Source organism: Mustelus asterias, chromosome 4 (genome assembly GCF_964213995.1).
Source record: "Mustelus asterias chromosome 4, sMusAst1.hap1.1, whole genome shotgun sequence".
NCBI lineage: Eukaryota > Metazoa > Chordata > Chondrichthyes > Carcharhiniformes > Triakidae > Mustelus > Mustelus asterias.
Window position 1 is genome coordinate 7170779 of NC_135804.1, and position 19810 is coordinate 7190588.

At 45.5% G+C, this 19810-nt stretch overlaps 1 protein-coding gene across 4 annotated transcripts in view; it reads left to right on the forward strand.

Moving 5' to 3' along the window:
* Window positions 1-19810, forward strand: part of cdh8 (cadherin 8) — a 242360-nt gene that overhangs the window by 109670 nt on the left and 112880 nt on the right. For all 4 annotated transcript variants that reach the window (XM_078210545.1, XM_078210546.1, XM_078210547.1 and 1 more), the window contains one exon: window positions 15948-16067. In XM_078210545.1, coding sequence (XP_078066671.1) covers window positions 15948-16067 — 120 coding nt within the window. The remainder of the gene's footprint in view (window positions 1-15947; window positions 16068-19810) is intronic.

A 19810-nucleotide genomic window follows, 5' to 3' on the forward strand; every position in this document is an offset into this window, starting at 1 on the left:
GGATTCTCCTGAAGAGGTCGGAGAATCAGGCCCAAATTCCCAGAAGCCATCGTCGCCCTTCCCGCGTATGTCCTGTCCCACCAGCAGGGCAGATCCATCATAGGTGCCAGGCACAGTGGTATGCAGTCATGAGGGAGTTGCTCTGGGAGTTCTCAGTCAGAGTGCAATTCTCCCAAAAAACACAAGAAAATAGGAGCGATCTGCGTCAGTCTCTTTGGCACGTGCCACACCGCAATCATGTCACACTCAGTCGCTTTTTGGAGTGTCGAGAGTTGTGCGCCGATGCTTGGGGAAGGTGGGGGGGGGGGGGGGGGGGTGGCTAAACACACCAGTGTGCCCAGGCTTCAGAGCACTTGCACACCATTTCGCAAGGGCAATGGCACAGTGCACAAGGCGAGGACCCCCCTCCCCGCCTCTTCAGATGTCAGGACACCCCCATCCACCCACGCCCCCAGTCGATGGCATGTTCCTCCATCTTCTCCCTGAAATGGGTTGCTGGCTTTGGGGCATTGGGGCCTCACTCTGTGTCCCCCTGCCTGACCACCAACATGATCCACACCTGCATGGCCCCCCCCATTATAGCCCCCATCCAGGCCCCACCCCCTTAACACTGCCCCATGCACACTTGTGGTGCCAAACTGGCACTGTCAGGGTGTGTAGTGGCTAGTGCCAGGGTGCCTGATGGCCACTGCTAGGTGGGCACAGCATGTTGGGCACTGTCCAGCCATGTCCCATCCACCCCAGGGCTTCCATGGCCTGAGAACCCCCAGCGTAGCCATCATGCCAGGTCTCCGCTGGTGAAAACTAGCAGTGATCGCTCCAGCGTGGCCTACTGCTGGAGAGGTGGGAGTATTCCGGGAGGGGGGATGACTGCGTGCCAAACTCACTAATGAGATTGAGATTCAGTTAATCTCATGCGAATCAACCTCGCATTCTTGGGCACAATCAGGTTCATGCCCTTGGAAAGGGGCTGGATGATCACAAACCGTTTGGTGCCACATGCGAAAACCATTTTTAGGCCCGTACGTTATTCTCCGGATGGGTGTGATCTGCGGAAGGGACAGTGAGATTGGAGAATCACCCACATAACCTCTGGACCTCACAAAGTCTCATGGGTTTAAGTCAAACATGAGCAAGGAAACTTCCTCCTGGCTACCAACTACCATCCCCCTCAGTTGATGAATCAGTACACCTCCATGTTCAACAACAATTGGAGGAAACACCGGAATGTTGGCGGTGGGGAGGAGGGGCAAGGGGGGCAAGAATGCATTCTGGGAAGGGAACTTCAATATCTGTCACCAATGGTAACACCACTGCTGAATCTTGAAGGATATAGCAGCGAAATTGGGTCCATCATTCAGGGTGATGGTGGTGATGGAACCAACGAGAGGGAAAAAGCTACTTGACCTCATCCTCACCAATTTACCTGTGGCAGATGCATCTGTCCATGACAGTGTTGGTAGAGGTGACCACCGCACAGTCCTTGTGAGGGCAAAGTTTCACCTTCACAGTGAGGATATTAAGTTAGCTCCTAACTACTGGAATATTTGGGAATTGAATTTTGATTTGACTGGTTTGTCTGGACAGTTCATACTGGGTAAAGAATTGTGTTAATTCCCCCGTCTCTACTTTGACAGATTTGAGTCTCATTGGAGCAGTGTCTGCGAAGGGGGGGATGGTATTGATACTTAGTTTTGGACACCCCACAATGTTAACTGGCACCCAAAAGTCGCATGGAGGAAAGGGGCTCCACAAATATCCCCATCCTCACTGATGGAGGATCACAACACAGCAAGGCTGACACATCCGCAGCCATTTTTGGCCGCAAATGCAAAGCGGATGATCCATCTCGAACTTCTTCTGAGGTCCCCAGGGTCACAGATGTCAGTATTCAGCCAAGAAACAGCTGAAGTCACTGAATACTGCAAAGGCCATAGGCCCTGCAGTGTAAGGGGCTGGAACATACAGAATGAATGCGGTATGCCCCACACAATGATGTAAATGATGGTAAGAGAGCACCCCCACCCCCCATACCTGCACCCCAGTAAGTTTAGGGTTGGAGAGAGCTGTGTGTACCAAGCCACACTTATTCAGCAATAACCTTCTCAAGAGCAGCAGGTGCATGGGAACACTAGCACCTGCACAATATAAAAGCAAAATACTGGATGCAGGAATCTGAAACAAAAGCAGAAAAATGCTGGAAAATCTTAGTAGGTCTGACAGCATCTGTGGCACAGTGGGAAGTCTCACAACACCAGGTTGAAGTCCAACAGGTTTATTTGGTAGCACGAGCTTTTGGAGTGTTGCTCCTTCATCAGGTGAGTGGAGCAGCACTTCCTAAAGCTCGTGCGACCAAATAAACCTGTTGGGCTTTAACCTGGTGTTGCGAGACTTCTTACTGTACCTACCCCAGTCCAACATCATAGCATCTGTGGAGAGAGAGTAGTCATGATGTGGAGATGCCGGCGTTGGACTGGGGTAAATACAGTAAGAAGTCTAACAACACCAGGTTAAAGTCCAACAGGTTTATTTGGTAGCAAAAGCCATTCGCTTTTGGAACAGGCTGTTCCTTCGTCAGGTGGGTGGGAGTTCTCATCACAAACAGGGCACAAAGACACAAACTCAATTTACATGAATAATGATTGGAATGTGAGTCTTTACAGCTAATCAAGTCTTAAAGGTACAGACAATGTGAGTGGAGGGAGCATTAAGCACAGGTTAAAGAGATGTGTATTGTCCCCAGACAGGACAGCTAGTGAGATTTTGCACATCCAGGCAAGATGTGGGGGTGACAGATAGTGTGACATGAACCCAATATCCCGGTTGAGGCCGTCCTCATGTGTGCGGAACCTGGCTATCAATTTCTGCTCAGCGACTCTGCGCTGTCGTGTGTCGTGAAGGCTGCCTTGGAGAACGCTTACCCGGAGATCAGAGGCTGAATGCCTGTGACTGCTGAAGTGCTCCCAACAGGAAGAGAACAGTCTTGCCTGGTGATTGTCGAGCGGTGTTCATTCATCCGTTGTCGCAGTGTCTGCATGGTTTCCCCAATGTACCATGCCTCGGGACATCCATTCCTGCAGCGTATCAGGTCGACAACGTTGGCCGAGTTGCAAGAGTATGTACCGTGTACCTGGTGGATGGTGTTCTCACGTGAGATGATGGCATCCGTGTCGATGATCCGGCACGTCTTGCAGAGGTTGCTGGGGCAGGGTTATGTGGTGCCGTGGTCACTGTTCTCCTGAAGGCTGGGTAGTTTGCTGCCGACAATGATCTGTTTAGTAGTAGAGAGTAGTTTTCTGGTGCAGTGACAATAATCTCTCCCTCAATGCCAACAAAACGAAGGAGATTGTCATCGACTTCAGGAAGCGTAAAGGAGAACATGCCCCTGTCTACATCAATGGGGACGAAGTAGAAAGGGTCGAGAGCTTCAAGTTTTTAGGTGTCCAGATCACCAACAACCTGTTGGTTGTTGGTGATCTGGAAAGCAAATCATCATTCGCTGGGATGATTTCTGATTTGATTTGATTTGATTTATTATCGTCACATGTATTAACATACAGTGAAAAGTATTGTTTCTTGCGCGCTATACAGACAAAGCATACCGTTCATAGAGAAGGAAACATTTCGAGTGAAGATGACCCTTTGTCGGTGGTTTCCTGGTGACAAGGGGTGCATTGAACGGGAAACCCCATTGACAAGGACAGGACCAGAAGATCCCACTGCCTACCAATAGCAGGTCACCTCCCGCCGTTGCGAAACGAGCTGTGGGATGGATGGTAAATCCCGCTCCTAAGGGGCAGAATGTGAAAAATTCCTCTCTGCCTTGTATAATAGAAATCTATCCAGGACACTATTCCAATCCTGATTGATGTCATACAGCACTGACCTTTTTGTACAAGGTTGTACAAGGTAATATCCACTTCAGCCAGCAACTCGTGCTTAAAGTAGTTAAACCAATCAGTGTTCACTACATGTTCACTCTACTCTCGGAAAAGAATCATCTCCTGACATCTAACCTAATTCTCCATAACTTCTCACCCCTCATCCTCGCTAACCTATTTATTTGAAACAAACTGTCCATGCACAGGCGCTTTGTCATCACTTTTTAACTCTAAACATGATACACAATTGACTGGAAGTAACTGATGTCCTTTTATGCCATATTCTATCATTGAGAATGTTGCTGGGATGATTTCTGATTTGATTTGATTTATTATCGTCACATGTATCAACATACAGTGAAAAGTATTGTTTCTTGCGCGCTATACAGACAAAGCATACCGTTCATAGAGAAGGAAACAAGAGAGTGCAGAATGTAGTGTTACAGTCATAGCCAGGGTGTAGAGAAAGATCAACTAATGCAAGGTAAGTCCATTCAAAAGACTGACAGCAGCAGGGAAGAAACTGTCCTTGAGTCGGTTGGTACGTGACCTCAGACTTTTGTATCTTTTTCCCGAAGGAAGAAGGTGAAAGAGAGAATCTCCAGGGTGCGTGGGGTCCATAATTATGCTGGCTGCTTTGCCAAGGCAGCGGGAAGTGTAGACAGAGTCAATGGATGGGAGGCTGATTTGCGTGATGGATTGGGCTACATTCACGACCTTTTGTAGTTCCTTGCAGTCTTGGGCAGAGCAGGAGCCATACCAAGCTGTGATACAACCAGAAAGAATGCTCTCTATGGTGCATCTGTAAACGTTGGTGAGAGTCGTAGCTGATGTGCCAAATGTCCTTGGTCTTCTGAGAAAGTAGAGGCATTGGTGGGCTTTCTTAACTATAGTGTTGGCCTGGGGGGACCAGGACAGGTTGTTGGTGATCTGGACACCTAAAAACTTGAAGCTCTCGACCCTTTCTACTTCGTCCCCATTGATGTAGACAGGGGCATGTTCTCCTTTACGCTTCCTGAATTCGATGACAATCTCCTTCGTTTTGTTGGCATTGAGGGAGAGATTATTGTCACTGCACCAGCTCACCAGATTCTCTATCTTATTGCTGTACTCTGTCTCGTCATTGTTTGAGATCCGACCCACTACGGTGGTGTCGTCAGCAAACTTGAAAATCGAATTGGAGGGGAATTTGTCATAGGTGTATAAGGAGTATAATAGGGGGCTGAGAACACAGCCTTGTGAGCTCTGGCAACGTGACACACATAGATTACTATCAGCAGAGATACAATGGCCGCAACTCGACCATCGTGCCCGCGGGTGAGTGTCCGACAATGGAAATCTCCGTTGAGCTAGGGCAGAAATTTCCAGTCTTGCCCGAGCTCGGCCATAAAATCCCACCCAGTAAGTCACACAGAGTGCTGTTCGGATGGGTACTTCGTTTTCCAATAAATAAATGGGTTAAATTTGTGTATATGATGGGCCATTGACACAGAACACCAGCTGGCAAAAGTTATTTAACCTAACAACGCAAGGAGCTAAATTAGTAGATACAAAATTTGAAAGTCTACCTGAAAGTGTTTTGTTTTATTCTTTCTTTGGACCTGAGCATTGCTGGCAAGGCCAGAAAATATTGCCCATCCCGAAATGCCCTTCAATAGGTCAGCCACCAACAACTGCGTGGATTGCTTGACCATTTTAGAGGGCAGTTAACCTACAAATTAGGAGCAGGAAAAGGCAATTCAGCCCTTTGAGCCTATCCCTACCCCTAACGCTGCACCCTTTTGATAAGATCATGGCTGATCTGATTGTGGCCTCAGCTCCATTTTCCAGCCTGTCCCCTGTTCACTTTGACGCCCTTGCAAATTAAGAATCTATCAAACTCTGTCTTTAAAATATTCAGTGATACTGCCTCCAGCATGCTCTGGGGAAGAGAATTCCCCACCTTCATGACCCCCTGAGAGAAAAAAAACCTCCTCATCCCTATTAAGAGTCAACCACACCATGGTGAGCCTGAAGCCTCATGCAAACCAGACTACATAAAAACAGCAGATATTTCTTCTGAAAGAGCATTTGTGAGCCTGATGAGAATCCCATACTTTCCTGACCATTTTTAATGGAACTCACAACTTATATCAAAGGTATTAAACTGAATTTAAGTTCCTCTGGCAGTTGGGATTTGAGCTTGTGTCTCGGGAGAATTAGTCTGGATCTCAGGATTATTAGCCCTACTGATATGATTTGATTTTGATTTGATTTATTATTGTCACATGTATTAGTATACAGTGAAAAGTATTGTTTCTCGCACGCTATACAGGCAATGCATACCGTTCATAGAGAAGGAAACCAGAGAGTGCAGAATATGGTGTTACTGTCATAGCTAGGGTGTAGAGAAAGATCAGCTTAATATAAAGTAGGTCCATTCAAAAGTCTGATGGCAGCAGGGAATAAGTTTTTGAATCGCTTGGTACGTGACCTCAGACATTTGTATCTTTTTCCCAATGGAAGAAGGTGGAAGAGAGAATGTCCGGGGTGCGTGAGGTCCTTAATTATGCTGGCTGCTTTTCCGAGACAGCGGGAAATGTAGACAGTGTCAATGGATGGGAGGCTGGCTTGTGTGATGGACTGGGCTTCATTCACGACCCTTTGTAGTATCTTGCTGTCTTGGTCAGACCAGGAGCCATACATACTAAGCTATGATACATCTGGAAAGGATTCTTTCTATGGTGCATCTGTAAAAGTTGCTGAGAGTCGTAGCTGACATGCCAAATTTCCTTAGCATTCTGAGAAAGTATTGGTGGGCTTTCTTAACTATTGTGTCGGCATGGGGGGACCAGGACAGGTTGTTGGTGATCAGGATACCTAAAAACGTGAAGCTCTCAACCATTTCTACTTTGTCATACCAACAGCAATAAGCCACCTTTACTGGGCTTGCCCTAATTTAACAGGATTAGGGGAATGTTCTTTCATTCTAATACTACTGGTAGATACCTGCCCCATCAGAGTATATCAAAGGCGTCACCTTGTCTCACTGGCTACAAACTGCAGCAGAGATTGCTGGTTCCAGGGTTGCAGAGGACCCACTTTGACCTTTTGAAGGCCCTGAACCATACGTACCACTGCCAAACCTGAGTCTGATCTCTTTGCAGCTTCTGGGACATGGAAAGTTGCTGCGTTGAGCATTCCTGCCCTAACCTCCATCCCATTCCCTTCCATGGCAGTGAACTCTTTGGCAGAGGTTCCACCTTCAACAGAGGCCTTGGGGACACGTTGACTTAAAGCCACAACTTGAACCAATCAGCAAACCCTTTTGAAGTAAAAACCCACAAACATAAATTGTGAGCTGGGACGAGTTGCAATGAGAGGAGGCGTGAGGGATGAATACTTGAATGTGAGTCAGAACTGATTTACTTTCACAGTTTACTGACACTTTTTCTTCCTTGCTACTGCAGTATCCTGCACGGAGTCCCTGACACAGTAACATATTCATTAAGTACTTCTGCAGTAGCAGGAGTGCATGGTGACAGTGGCAGTCAGCCCAGCATCCAAACAATTGACATAATTACCAGTGTTGGGTCTGAACGGTTTTGCAATTTTTGTTCTTAGAATTCTGAGAATTGAGTCCCAGTCCCCTTATTCGGGGGAAATATTGCCAATTCCTGGCTGGCCCTGTTGGATAGAGTGCCCTTCATGGAATCGTTAGTGTTTCATCTCAGTCTGAAGGCTGGCCGCATTCTCTTCCATTTGGCACCAGGTCCACACGTAGGAGATATATCATCCATTTGAGCTGTTGGTAAGCAGAAACATAGAAACATAGAAGACAGGAGCAGGAGGAGGCAATTTGGCCCTTCGAGCCTGCTCTGCCATTTATTACGATCATGGCTGATCATCCAACTCAATAGCCTAATCCTGCTTTCTCCCCATAACCTTTGATCCCATTCGCCCCAAGTGCTATACCCAGCTGCCTCTTGGATACATTCAATGTTTTGGCATCAACTACTTCCTGTGGTAATGAATTCCACAGACTCACCACTCTTTGGGTGAAGAAATGTCTCCTCACCTCCATCCCATATGGTCTACCCTGAATCTTCAGAATGTGACCCCTGGTTCTGGACTCCCTCACCATCGGGAATATCCTCCCTGCATCTACCTATCTAGTCCTGTTAGAATTTTATAAGTCTCTATGTGATCCCCCCTCATTTGTCCGAACTCCAGCGAAAACAATCCTAACCTACTAAGTCTCTCCTCACACATCAGTCCCGCCATCCCCGGAATCAGCCTGGTAAACCTTTGCTGCACTCCCTCGAGAACAAGAACATCCTTCCTCAGAAAAGGAAACCAAAACTGCACACAATATTCTACATGTGACCTCACCAAGGCCCTGTATAATTGCAACAACACATCCCTGCTCCTGTACTTGAAACCTCTCGCAATGAAGGCCAACATGCTTACCTTCAGCGACTGGTGCACAAGGACACACAGGTCCCGCTGCACACTCCCCTCCCCCAATTTATAGCCATTCAGATAGTAATCTGCCTTCTTGTTTTTGCTTCCAAAGTGAATAACAGAGAGCAAAGGAAAATAAGAGCAGAGGAGGAGACAACAGTTATAAATATAAATATAGACCATAAATTGTAGGTGTCTTTCCTCGCATGAGCTTGGGTCTTCACAGTTTCCTTGTTTTGTATCTTCACACACACTGTTCGTCCCTATGGGGACTCATGGGGAAGATTTGGAAGGAGTAGCCAGTTATTTAAACTGTGTCATGAATGCTCCTTTTGTGGTCAACAAGTTCTGGAATGTGTCTTGAAGCTGGAACGTCTGGCTCTCAGGCAGTCTCGCGACATTTTTTTCTATTCATTCGTGGAACATGGGCGTCACTGGCTGGCCAGCATTTATTGCTCATTGTTATTTGCCCTTGAGAAGGTGGTGGTGAGCTGTCTTCTTGAATCACTGCAGTCCACGTGCTGTGGGTTGACCCACAATGCCGTTAGGGAGGGAATTCCAGGATTTTGACCCAGCGATTGGGAAGGAACGGCGATATATTTCCAAGTCAGGATGGTGAGTGGCTTGGAGGGGAACCTCCAGGTGGATGTGTTCCCATGTATCTGTTGCCCTTGTCCTTCTAGATGGAAATAGTCATGGGTTTGGAAGGTGCTGTTGAAGGATCTTTGGTGAATTGCTGCAGTGCATCCAGGTTTATAGTTACTAAGACTTCAAATGGGTAATTTGACTCAAATCGACCATCCCTGGCTTTCTTGCTGAGTTAGGTCCATCTCTCTGACACCAAAGAAACATGGAAAAATGAGCATTGGAGGTCATTCAGTCCTTCACGCCTGCTCTGCCATTCATTGCACAGGCCTTTCAATGCATTTGAATGGGGATCCAAAAGGTGAGAAGCCACTTTGGCACAGCTCATGATGGAACAACGCATCTCGAACAGCAAGTCCCAGACTTGCATATTGAACTGTGCACTATGCTCACTTGTAGTTGCTGTCCAATTTGCACATAAATAATCATAAGCACTGCTAGTCTTTCTGTCGTAGGGTAAAGGATGAACTCATAGAAACATAGAAACATAGAAGCAGGAGGAGCCATTTGACTCTTCAAGCCTGCTCCACCATTCATTTTGATCATGGCTGATCATCAAATTCAATATCCTGATCCTGCCTTCCCCCCATAACCCTTGATCCCTTTAGCCCCAAGAGCTATAGCTAATTTCTTCTTGAAATCAGATAATGTTTTGGCCTCAACTATTTTCTGTGGTAACGAATTTCACACATTCATCACTCTCGCAGTGAAGAAATTTCTCCTCATCTCAGTCCTAAAAGATTTACCCCTTTTCCTCAAACTATGACCCCTCGTTCTGGACTCCCCCACCATTGGGAACATTCTTTCTGAATCTACCCTGTCTAATCCTGTTAGAATTTTATAAGTTTATATGAGATTTTCTGTCAATCTTCTAAACTGCAATGAATACAATCCTTAATAATCGCTATGGAGCATGTGCATAAGGAGCTATGTCACACTGATGTCACTCACCGAAAGAAGAGGACTGAGAAACATCTTAGAGAACAGCTCCAATGATGTCTTGGCCTTAGTAAATATTCTGTGTGCAAATAATAGTGTTAGACCCCACTGCCTCTCGCAAGATCTCTTTTGGAGTCAGAAGTGAATGAATCCTGAGATAAAACCATGATGGTGGCAGTGGTGATTACACCCTCAGTGAAACACCAGAAACTGGTGCGAGAAGCCTCAAGTGAACCAGTGACAATGCAGTTCAACTGGTGAAGGACCTTGAGGCTGAACCTGCAATCACATTGGAGACATCAAAATAGTTGTGGCTGATGAGACAAACAGCACGGGAAAAGACAAACTCGAATCAGGGAAAGAAACAATTATTACTTTGTCCTGATCAGAATCCTTTCAAAATATAGAGGAACCCAGACAGGCCCAGCAATGGCAAAACTGGCTAATACCAATTTACCCTGTGCGGCAATGCATCAGGTCAAGCGAATATAGAGGATGATGCGCGATTAATTCACTCGGGAGGCTAGATCGTACCCGGGAATAAAGGCTTTTATTCGCAACAAGAATAGAGCATACTGCTTAACAATACAATCCCAGACTAGGGCCACTAGGAAGTAGCAGTGACCTTTATACTCCTATAAGAAGGCGGAGTCAAACAGAGTGTACCACAGAACAATGCTAACAGGTGGAACACCCCAACCCTAACCCCAACAGTAACAAGAGTAACATATGTACAAGTACCCATAGTGGTAACCATCTATGGTTCACCACAGAGGAAAAGATCAAGTTAACAATTTTGTATACACTATTGGGAGCATAGCAGACAATAGCCTGAATTTCCCACCCACCTGCGGGAATTATAACGGGTGGGACAGAAAAAGTTTTACAGACCGTTTAAAGGTCCGATGACCTTGGGCAGAATTCCGGTCTTGAGGCACGCACGGCCAGATAATCCCACCCAATGTGTTGCCCAGAAAGCGGGGTGAATGGGAGTGCGGTTGAAAGAAATATAACAAGGCCGCTGTCAGGAAAATGCATAAACCACCATCCTCCAATTTCCCCGGTGTCGCAGGCAGGAGGTCCGTAGGCAGGATGAATGCCTTGTGCAAATTGTACAGCTCCATGACTGTGGCAAGTTAAGCCATGTTAAAGTGAGTCCATCGATGGCAGATGTCAACAACTGCAAGCAGCCAGCAAAAAGCTATCCGGTGAGAATGAAACGCTTAATTCCAAATTGGATCAAACTGATCGTGGAAGTTCAGAGGTCATGAATCCAAACGAGCATAAACTGGATCCCACACCTGGGTCTCACCAGCAGGGCATGGAAGAACGTGAGCTTTCTCTCAGTAAAGAACAGTTGCCTAAGTTACAAGAATTCTAAAACTGAAGAGTGCCTTCGCAAAACTTAAAGTCGAGCATCAAACGCAGCTTGATAATATTGAAATTAAACATGTATTCGAGTCTAACTATCGAAAAGAGAACCACAAACCCAGCTATTATAAAGTCATAGAGTCATCGGTGTTTACAGCATGGAAACAGGCCCATCGGCCCAACTAGCATCTAGCAATAGTGCTTGTCCCAATTGCCTGCATTTGGGACTAGCAATATTAGTAAACATATAGCACTACATTCCTGGTCTTTGTAGTTATTATGACTTAATAATGGGTACTTTGCCTGAAATGGACCATCCCTAACTTTCTGTGCTGAGTTAAGTCCTTCTTATTTATGAAGTATAAATGGTGAAACAGGAGTACAGGAGTGTGTCAATGATGTACTGCTTCTAACAGCCACAGCATCAGATGAAGGAGCTGGCTCCAGAACAACTATCTGAAGAAGTACTGACACTAGCTATCTTGCCTATTAATGCTGAGACGCTTGCAGTACAAAGGCCTGAAACTGATGCTGAACATTAAAGCAAGCCTGCTGACCACAGCAATTAAGAAACTCCCTATAGATCTCGGTCCTTAAATGTATTCCCTTGTTGGTGGTGGTGCAATCCTACTTCCTAAATCTGACCCTGAGACATGATTGCCTGCAGTGCAGCAACCCCACACTGAAGCTAGCATGGGAGTGATAGCACTTCCTAAATAAAGATAATTCCCTACCCAAAGAGTGGTGGGCTGGTTCTCCTTTGCTCGTCTCCAACAGTATCTTCAGCATGTTCTTTGTTCTTCATTTTGTCTGTCAGATTCATTCCTCGCTCAGGTATTGAATGCTTCTCTTGTCAGCACAACAGTAGTAAGCTGCAAAGTTTTGTATCAGAAATGAAAGTGCTTCATTTTGGCAAGTTGGTCCTTTCACTTTCCTCCAGTCGGCAGCGCAGAAGAAGGAGCGAGGGAGAATTTCAATTTGCTCTATACTCTTTCAAGAGGTTGTGATTGTTTAAGTCCTGGAAGGTCCTCTTTTGAATTTGTTTATTCCTTGATCAATCGTCACTGCCTTTACATTCAGGTCATCGTAGGAGTCACAGCCCCAGAGCCACCTGTCGTGAGAAGGTGCTATCTGACTCCACCAACGTGTTTGCCTTCCAAAGGGATGATAAAGGAAAACATACAATCACCAAGAGAGCCGAACAGATTGTTGAGGATTGACGCCTTGGCTGAATGTGACTTGGGGATGTGGAGGAGGGCAGACGGGGGGCGGGGGGGGGGGGGGGGGGGGGGTGGTGGGGGGGGGGGGGGGGTGGAGTTTTGCGTTGTGCAGAAACTATAAATAGTAAGTGAGGTTAACGGTTTGTGGGGAAGTAGAGTAAAGGGTTAACTCTGACAGTATTTACTGAGCAACTGAGATGATTGACCTCTAATAACCCTGCCACCTTTCTTTGTGCTCAGTATGACTCTGTATGACAATCTACGGGGACAATCCCCTGATTCTGATTGACTCCCATTTTGCTGGGGCTCCTTGATGCCACATCCCACTTGATGGAAAGGGCAGTCAGCCTCACTCACCGTGGATATTGCAGTAGAAGAGAACTTGCAATATTACTCCAGGCAAAGCCTGTGACAAAATGTTCCAAGACCGGTGGAGGGGGGGGGCGCGGGGGCAGGGTGGGGGGGGGGGGGGGGGGGGGGGGGGGGGACAGATAATTACATAGGAACTATAGAAACAGACTATTTGGCCCAACTAGTCTGTGATGGCATTAATGTTCCAATAAAAATCACCTCCATTTCCATCCACCTTACCTCAGCTTTACAGCAAATCTTTCTATCCCTTTATCTCCCATGTACTGGTTTGCTTTTGAAAGCATCTAAGCTATTTGCTTCAACCGCTTCACGTGGTAGCGAGTTCCACATTCTAATAATCTCTGATTAAAGAAGTTTCCCCTCATTTCCCCACTGGATTTGGCAGTATTTATCTTGCATTTACAGCCTCTGGCTTTGAATCAAAAGTGGATGCATTCCACATCGTCCATGCTCAGACCATTCTTAATTTTAAAGACCACATCCGGTCTCCTTCAGGTATTTTCTTTTTGAAAGAAACATAGCCCCAACCTGTTTTTGATTTGATTTTGATTTGATTTATTATTGTCACATGTATTAGTGTACAGTGAAAAGTATTATTTCTTGCGTGCTATACAGACAAAGCATGCTGTTCATAGAGAAGGAAAGGAGAGAGCGCAGAATGTAGTGAAACAATCATAGCTAGGGTGTAGAGAAAGATCAACTTAGTTTGAGGTAGGTCCATTCAAAAATCTGATGGCAGCAGGGAAGAAGCTGTTCTTAAACCCAAAACAGAAAATGCTGGAAAATCTCAGTAGGTCTGGCAGCATCTGTAAGGAGAGAAAAGAGCTGATGTTTCGAGTCCATATAACCCTTTGTCAAAGGGTCTTGACAAACATCCTTGACAAAGGGTCTTGACAAATGGGCATCTGGACTCGAAACGTCAGCTCTTTTGTCTCCTTGCAGATGCTGCCAGACCTACTGAGATTTTCCAGCATTTTCTCTTTTGGTTTCAGATTCCAGCATCCGCAGTAATTTGCTTTTATTATAGAAGCTGTTCTTGAGTTGGTTGGTAGGTGATCTCAGACTTTTGTGTCTTTTTCCTGATGGACGAAGTTGGAAGAGAGAATGTCCGGGGTGTGTGGTGTTAACCTTTCCTAAATGTTCCAATCTCTTAGTTCTCCCCAGTAGCAACCTTATAGCAGTAGCATATTTTGCACTTTTTCCAGGATTTCTATATCCTTCAGCAAGTATGTGACCAGACTGTGTGTAGCGCAGGGCTCAATACAAGTTTAATTTTCCTAAAACTGGAAATAAATCTCAGTTGCTTGCTTTGTTAGCACTTTAATTGACTTCAGTTTCTGCTCCGAAAAAATGAGCAAAAGAGTAAGGGAAGTCAAGCAAAACTTTTTAATTCAATATGTAACCAAAGTGTGGCATAAATTCCCCAGCAGTCCATTAATTTGGACAAATGGGCTGAAGAGATAATTAGAAGAGCAAAATGCAACGGATGCTAGCAACCTGAAATAAAAACAGAAAATTCTGCCAGTGCTCAACAAATCTGGCCGCTTTTGACACTGATAACCTGAAACATTTGCTCCCGTTCAGGTGTCAGCGCTCACAGCTTCATCAAGCTCCTAACCCCTCTGAATCCTTACTTTTTTTGTTCATTCATGGGACATGGGCGCCACTGGCTGGCCAGCATTTATTGTCCATCCCTAGTTGCCCGAGGGCAGTTGAGAGTCAACAACATTGCTGTGGCTCTGATGTCATATATAGGCCAGACCAGGTAAGGATGCCAGATTTCCTTCCCGAAAGGACATTAATGAACCAGATGGGTTTTTCTGACAATTGACAATGGTTTCATGGTCATCAGTAGATTCTTAATTCCGGATTTTAAAAAAAAATTGAATTCAAATTCCAACATCCGCCATGGCGGGATTCAAATCTGGGTCCCAAGAACATTGGCTGAGTTTCTGGATTAATAGTCTAGCGATAATATCACTAGGCCATCACCTCATTATTCCTCACCACCTTCCTTTGTCTCCATACCTACTTCCAAATATCACACTTTGTCTTGTTTTCACTATCCTCTCTGTCCCCTTGAGAGTTGCTGCTTGACTTGCCGAGTATTTCCAGCATCATCTGCTTTTTAAAAATATATATTTTTGCTGCAAGGGATTCATGGATATCAGGGATATGGTGAGAAGTTCAAAAGGTGCAGTTTATCTGTGGAGGAGATACAGGATTCCTGAGACTTTTTTTTGTTCCCAATGGAGCCATATTTCTCAATTTTATTGCCTCGCCCACTTGAAGCTCGTACGATCCCTCCAATGGAGAATGCTGTTCTGCAAGCCTCACCCACTCCGGAATCGTCGCGGGCGTGCCGGTAAATTCTGGAAACAGGCCTTTCAGCCCAACTTGTTCATGCCACCAAATTTTACAACTAAGCTAGTCCCAATTGCCCGCATTTGGCCCATATCCCCCTATACCCAACTTACCCATGTTACTGTCTAAATGCTTTTTAAAAGACAAAATTGTATCCACCTCTACTACTGCCACTGACAGCTCATTCCAGACATTCACCATCCTCTGAGTGAAAGAATTGCTTCTCTGGACCCTTGTGTATCTCTCCCCTCTCACCCTAAACCTATACTCTCTAGTTTCACACAAAAACAGAAAATGCTGGAAAATCGCAGCAGGTCTGACAGCACCTGCGGGGAGAGAATAGAGCCAACATTTCAAGTTTAGATGACCCTTCTTCAGAACTGGATGAGGTTCTGACAAAGGGTCATCTAGACACAAAATGTTGGCTATTATGTTGCCTATTTACCTTATCTATGCCCCTCATTATTTATAGACCTCTATAAGATCACCCCCAAACCTCCTTCGCTCCAGGGAAAGCAAGTCCCAGTCTATCCAGCTTCTCCTTATAACTCAAACCATCATATCCCGGTAGCATCCTAGTAAATCTTTTCTGCACTTTTCTAGTTTAATAATATCCTTTCTATAATAGGGTGACCAGAATTGTACAAAGTAAATATTAATCTTGATATTAATTATTACATTAATATATTTTCTGTTTTCATGTTCCTAACAGGCACTTCAGTCATGGGAGTGACGGCAACAGATGCTGATGATCCAGTTTATGGGAACAGTGCAAAATTAGTGTACAGCATCCTGGAAGGACAGCCGTATTTTTCCATTGAGGCGCACACTGGTAGGTGGTCGTTACCAAGTCTCCAATTCTCCCTTCCTGACTCCTTGCATGACCAAAAGTCAACCAAGTTGTTTTATGTCTAAGCACATACCACTAGAGGCCTAATTCCACTGAGCTGCTGCAGTGTTCAATCATGTTTTGTCTCAGAAACTGGAGGATCCCTTCTTTCCTCCAAATAGACCGTGGACACTTGGTACGATTTTAAGACTTCTTTATTGAGCATCATTTAAAATTAGCATTTACAGAAAGCGAAATAAGAATTACTTGAGAGAGAGAGAGAGAGGAGAGTTGGGGACTGGTTCCACAGCCAGACCCTGTTAAGACCTTGCAGGATTCAACTGAACAACAACAATCGTCCCAAATGTCCACATTTGGCCCATATCCCTCCATACCCATCTTACCCATGTAAGTGTCTAAATGCTTTTTGAAGACAAAATTGTACCTGCCTCTACTGCTGCCTTTGAGAGTTCCTTCCAGACACTCACCACCCTCTGAATGAAAGAATTGTCCCTCTGGTCCCTTAGGTATCTCTCCCCTCTCACCTTAAACCTATACCCTCTCATTTCGCACAAAAACAGAAAATGCTGGAAATTCTCAGCAGGTCTGACAGCATCTGTGGGGAGAGAATAGAGCAAAGTTTCAAGTCTAGATGACCCTTCATCAGAACTAGATGAAGGTTCTGACGAAGGGTCATCTAGACACAAAACATTGGCTCTATTCTCTCCCCACAGATGCTATAGGATCCCTTCATTCCTCCAACTGGATCATCAGATCCTACACCGGGGCAGCACGGTGGCACAGTGGTTAGCACTGCTGCCTCACAGCGCCAGGGACCCGGGTTCGATTTCCAGCTTGGGCCACTGTCTGTGTAGAGTTTGCACGTTCTCTGCGTGGGTCTCCTCCGGGTGCTCTGGTTTCCTCCCACAATCTGAAAGATTGGGTGCCTTGACCCGAATAGGCGCCGGAGTGTGGCGACTAGGGGAATTTCACAGTGACTTCATTGCAGTGTTAATGTAAGTCTTACTTGTGATTAATAAATATACTTTACTTTAACTAAAAAAACAGACAACTGCTACTAACAATATAAGAGTTCGGTTATCTTTTGTTATTAAAATACTAGGTCCAAGCAGTCTCCAGCTTTCAAAAACAATTCACAATTGTGTGACAATGAAATCTTCTGTTTGTGCAAAACTTTGCTTGTCTTGTACTTTCAAATGTAGGCAATTTCGAAGCTAAACCCAGAATTCCAAGCTGAGTTTTCAAATGTGGTCAAATTAGCTTAAGTTAGCTTTAAAGCACAGCAGTCAGTTACATTAGGCAGAAATACCTTAACATGAAGCCCTTCAACTAACACAAACCATGCAGAGGATCCCACAGAAACTAAGCACAATTAGAGCTTGTTTGGCACTTGGATGAGAGACACTCAGGGAATTCTGGGTGCTATCTTTGGCCACAGAGTATGGAGGGAGAGTAATGGAGTTTTGTGGGGTTGGTGGAGTGCTGGGAAGGGGGGTGTGTGGATGGGAGATGTTTGTGTGGAGGTAGTTAGGCCTGAGCTTGGGACTGGCCAAGGTGGCCATCTACATGTTGGTGGGAAGGAGAGTTTGCTGCGGTTGCCAACCTTCCCTTCTGTCATCTTGTCTGCACTCGGGGGATCCTGGAGAAGAAGCAGGTGGGACGGAATTTTAACCCAACTCGGCAAATGGGAAACCCACGGGATCTGGTGTATCATTGATTTTGCAGTCCACTCAATATTACGTGCTGACTTCAGTGGAGAGTTAAATTGGGTGAACTGTAAATCCACCATTGCACGCAGTCCCGACAGTATCCCATCTGGCCTGATAGATTACAGTTGTTCCTGTAGTGTACAAGTTTTCTTGAGATCTTTCACGACCAGTGGACTCTCCAGGGACTGCAATGGTACCAAAAAATGACATTTTTACTTGAGTATCATTAAATAGAATAATAGAAACCCTACAGTACAGAAGGAGGCCAATCAGCCCATCGAGCCTGCAGCGACAACAATCCCACCCAAGCCCTACTCCCATAACCTCACACCTTTACACTGCTAGTCCCCCGACACTGAGGGGCAATTTAGCATGAACAGTCCACCTAACCAGTACATCTTTTGGACTGTGGGAGGAAACCCAAGCACCCTGAGGAAATCCATGCAGACACAGGGAGAACGTGCAGACTCCGCACAGTCACCCGAGGCCACAATTGAACACGGGTCCTTGGTGCTGTGAGACAGCACCGTGCCACCGTGCTGCCCAATCTTCGTTTTAAATGTTCCTTATCAGTTGTAACCCCCTGCCCTACTTCTGCTTGTTTTTGTCTTGTTCACTGACACAGGGGCGCCCAGTCATTCCTTATTGATTTATTTAGATAAGGCCATGCCACATAGAGGAAGAGTCATTGGACAATCAATCAGGTCAGCCAACATTTTGTGCATATGTCTCACGGAGCATAATTCATTTCACCCTCTTTCGATGATTTTTCTCTATACGGTTGGAGAGTCGCGGTTCTGGCAGCTGGTCGGGAGAGATTATTACAGAGGCAAAGCAAACCATTCATTCCAATTTGTTGACTCATTTTCCCCCATCCTCTTTCTTTCCCATTCTCAAAAGGTGATATGTGTCGCTGTTCAGATTGAGGCAATTATTTTCTTTTTATGGAGGGCTGATGTGATTTACAAGCACGCCATCATTCCCTTCTTTGCCTGTGCAAGTCTACGACCATGATATTTCTTGATAATACTGCCTCCACACTGGCGGAATTGAGCTATTAGACAGTGGTTGACAAATAATAGTTTCAACTGCAATGTCAAAACATATTCTGCCAGGCTGCATATTGCCAGTCAGCCCTTCTGTGAGGACAACCTTGACATAGTTGAGAATTGGTAGGGGCTGAGAGGAGAGAATGCCAGAGTAGAGTGTACTCATCAAAATGGGTTTATGCTGATGGTCCCTTGAAAAGTTGTAACCTTGTGATAATTCGACCTCGCAATGTGAACTTGGCAGCAGACTTAATTTAAACTGCCTTGCATATCCAATCGTTGTTTGCACAACTCAGACAGAGAAATAAAGATGGATTAAATGGTTAAGCGTCCTGTAAAATGTTCACCTTCTTCAATCCACAACCTGTCAGAGGGTAAGCCAAAGGAGATCTCTCATAGCATTGCAGAGCATACCCGATTGAGGCAGGAAAACCAGGCTCACTCATGTCAACTGCAACAACTTATACAGCATCTTTGATATCGAAAAGAATCCCAAAATGCTTCACGTGAGTGTAATCAAGCTAAATTTGACACTGACCCAGAGGAAAAGGATATTAAGGCAGGTGACCCAAAGCTTGGTCAAAGAGTTTTAGGACTTAAATGAGCAACAATAGGTAGAAACGTGGAGAGGTTGAGCGCTCCCAGAAATTGGGGCCTAGCCAACTGGAAATACGGCAGCCAATGGTGAAGCAATTTAAACATCCAGTAAACTTTGCCAGGAGTGTATGGTGAAGCTGAGATCTGACTTGCTTGTTATTCAGTCCATTATTAAGCAACTTGCTAACATTGATTGACAAGGTCCACACATAAAGTGTGTCTACTTGAGTGAGGCACTGTTGGGCCACAGTGCTGATCTTCCAGAAAGCCATCAGTGTGTATAGGGGAGGTGATGGCCTCGTGGTGATACTGCTAGACTATTAATATCAGAAACTCAACTAAAGTTCTGGGGACTTGGTTCAAATCCCGC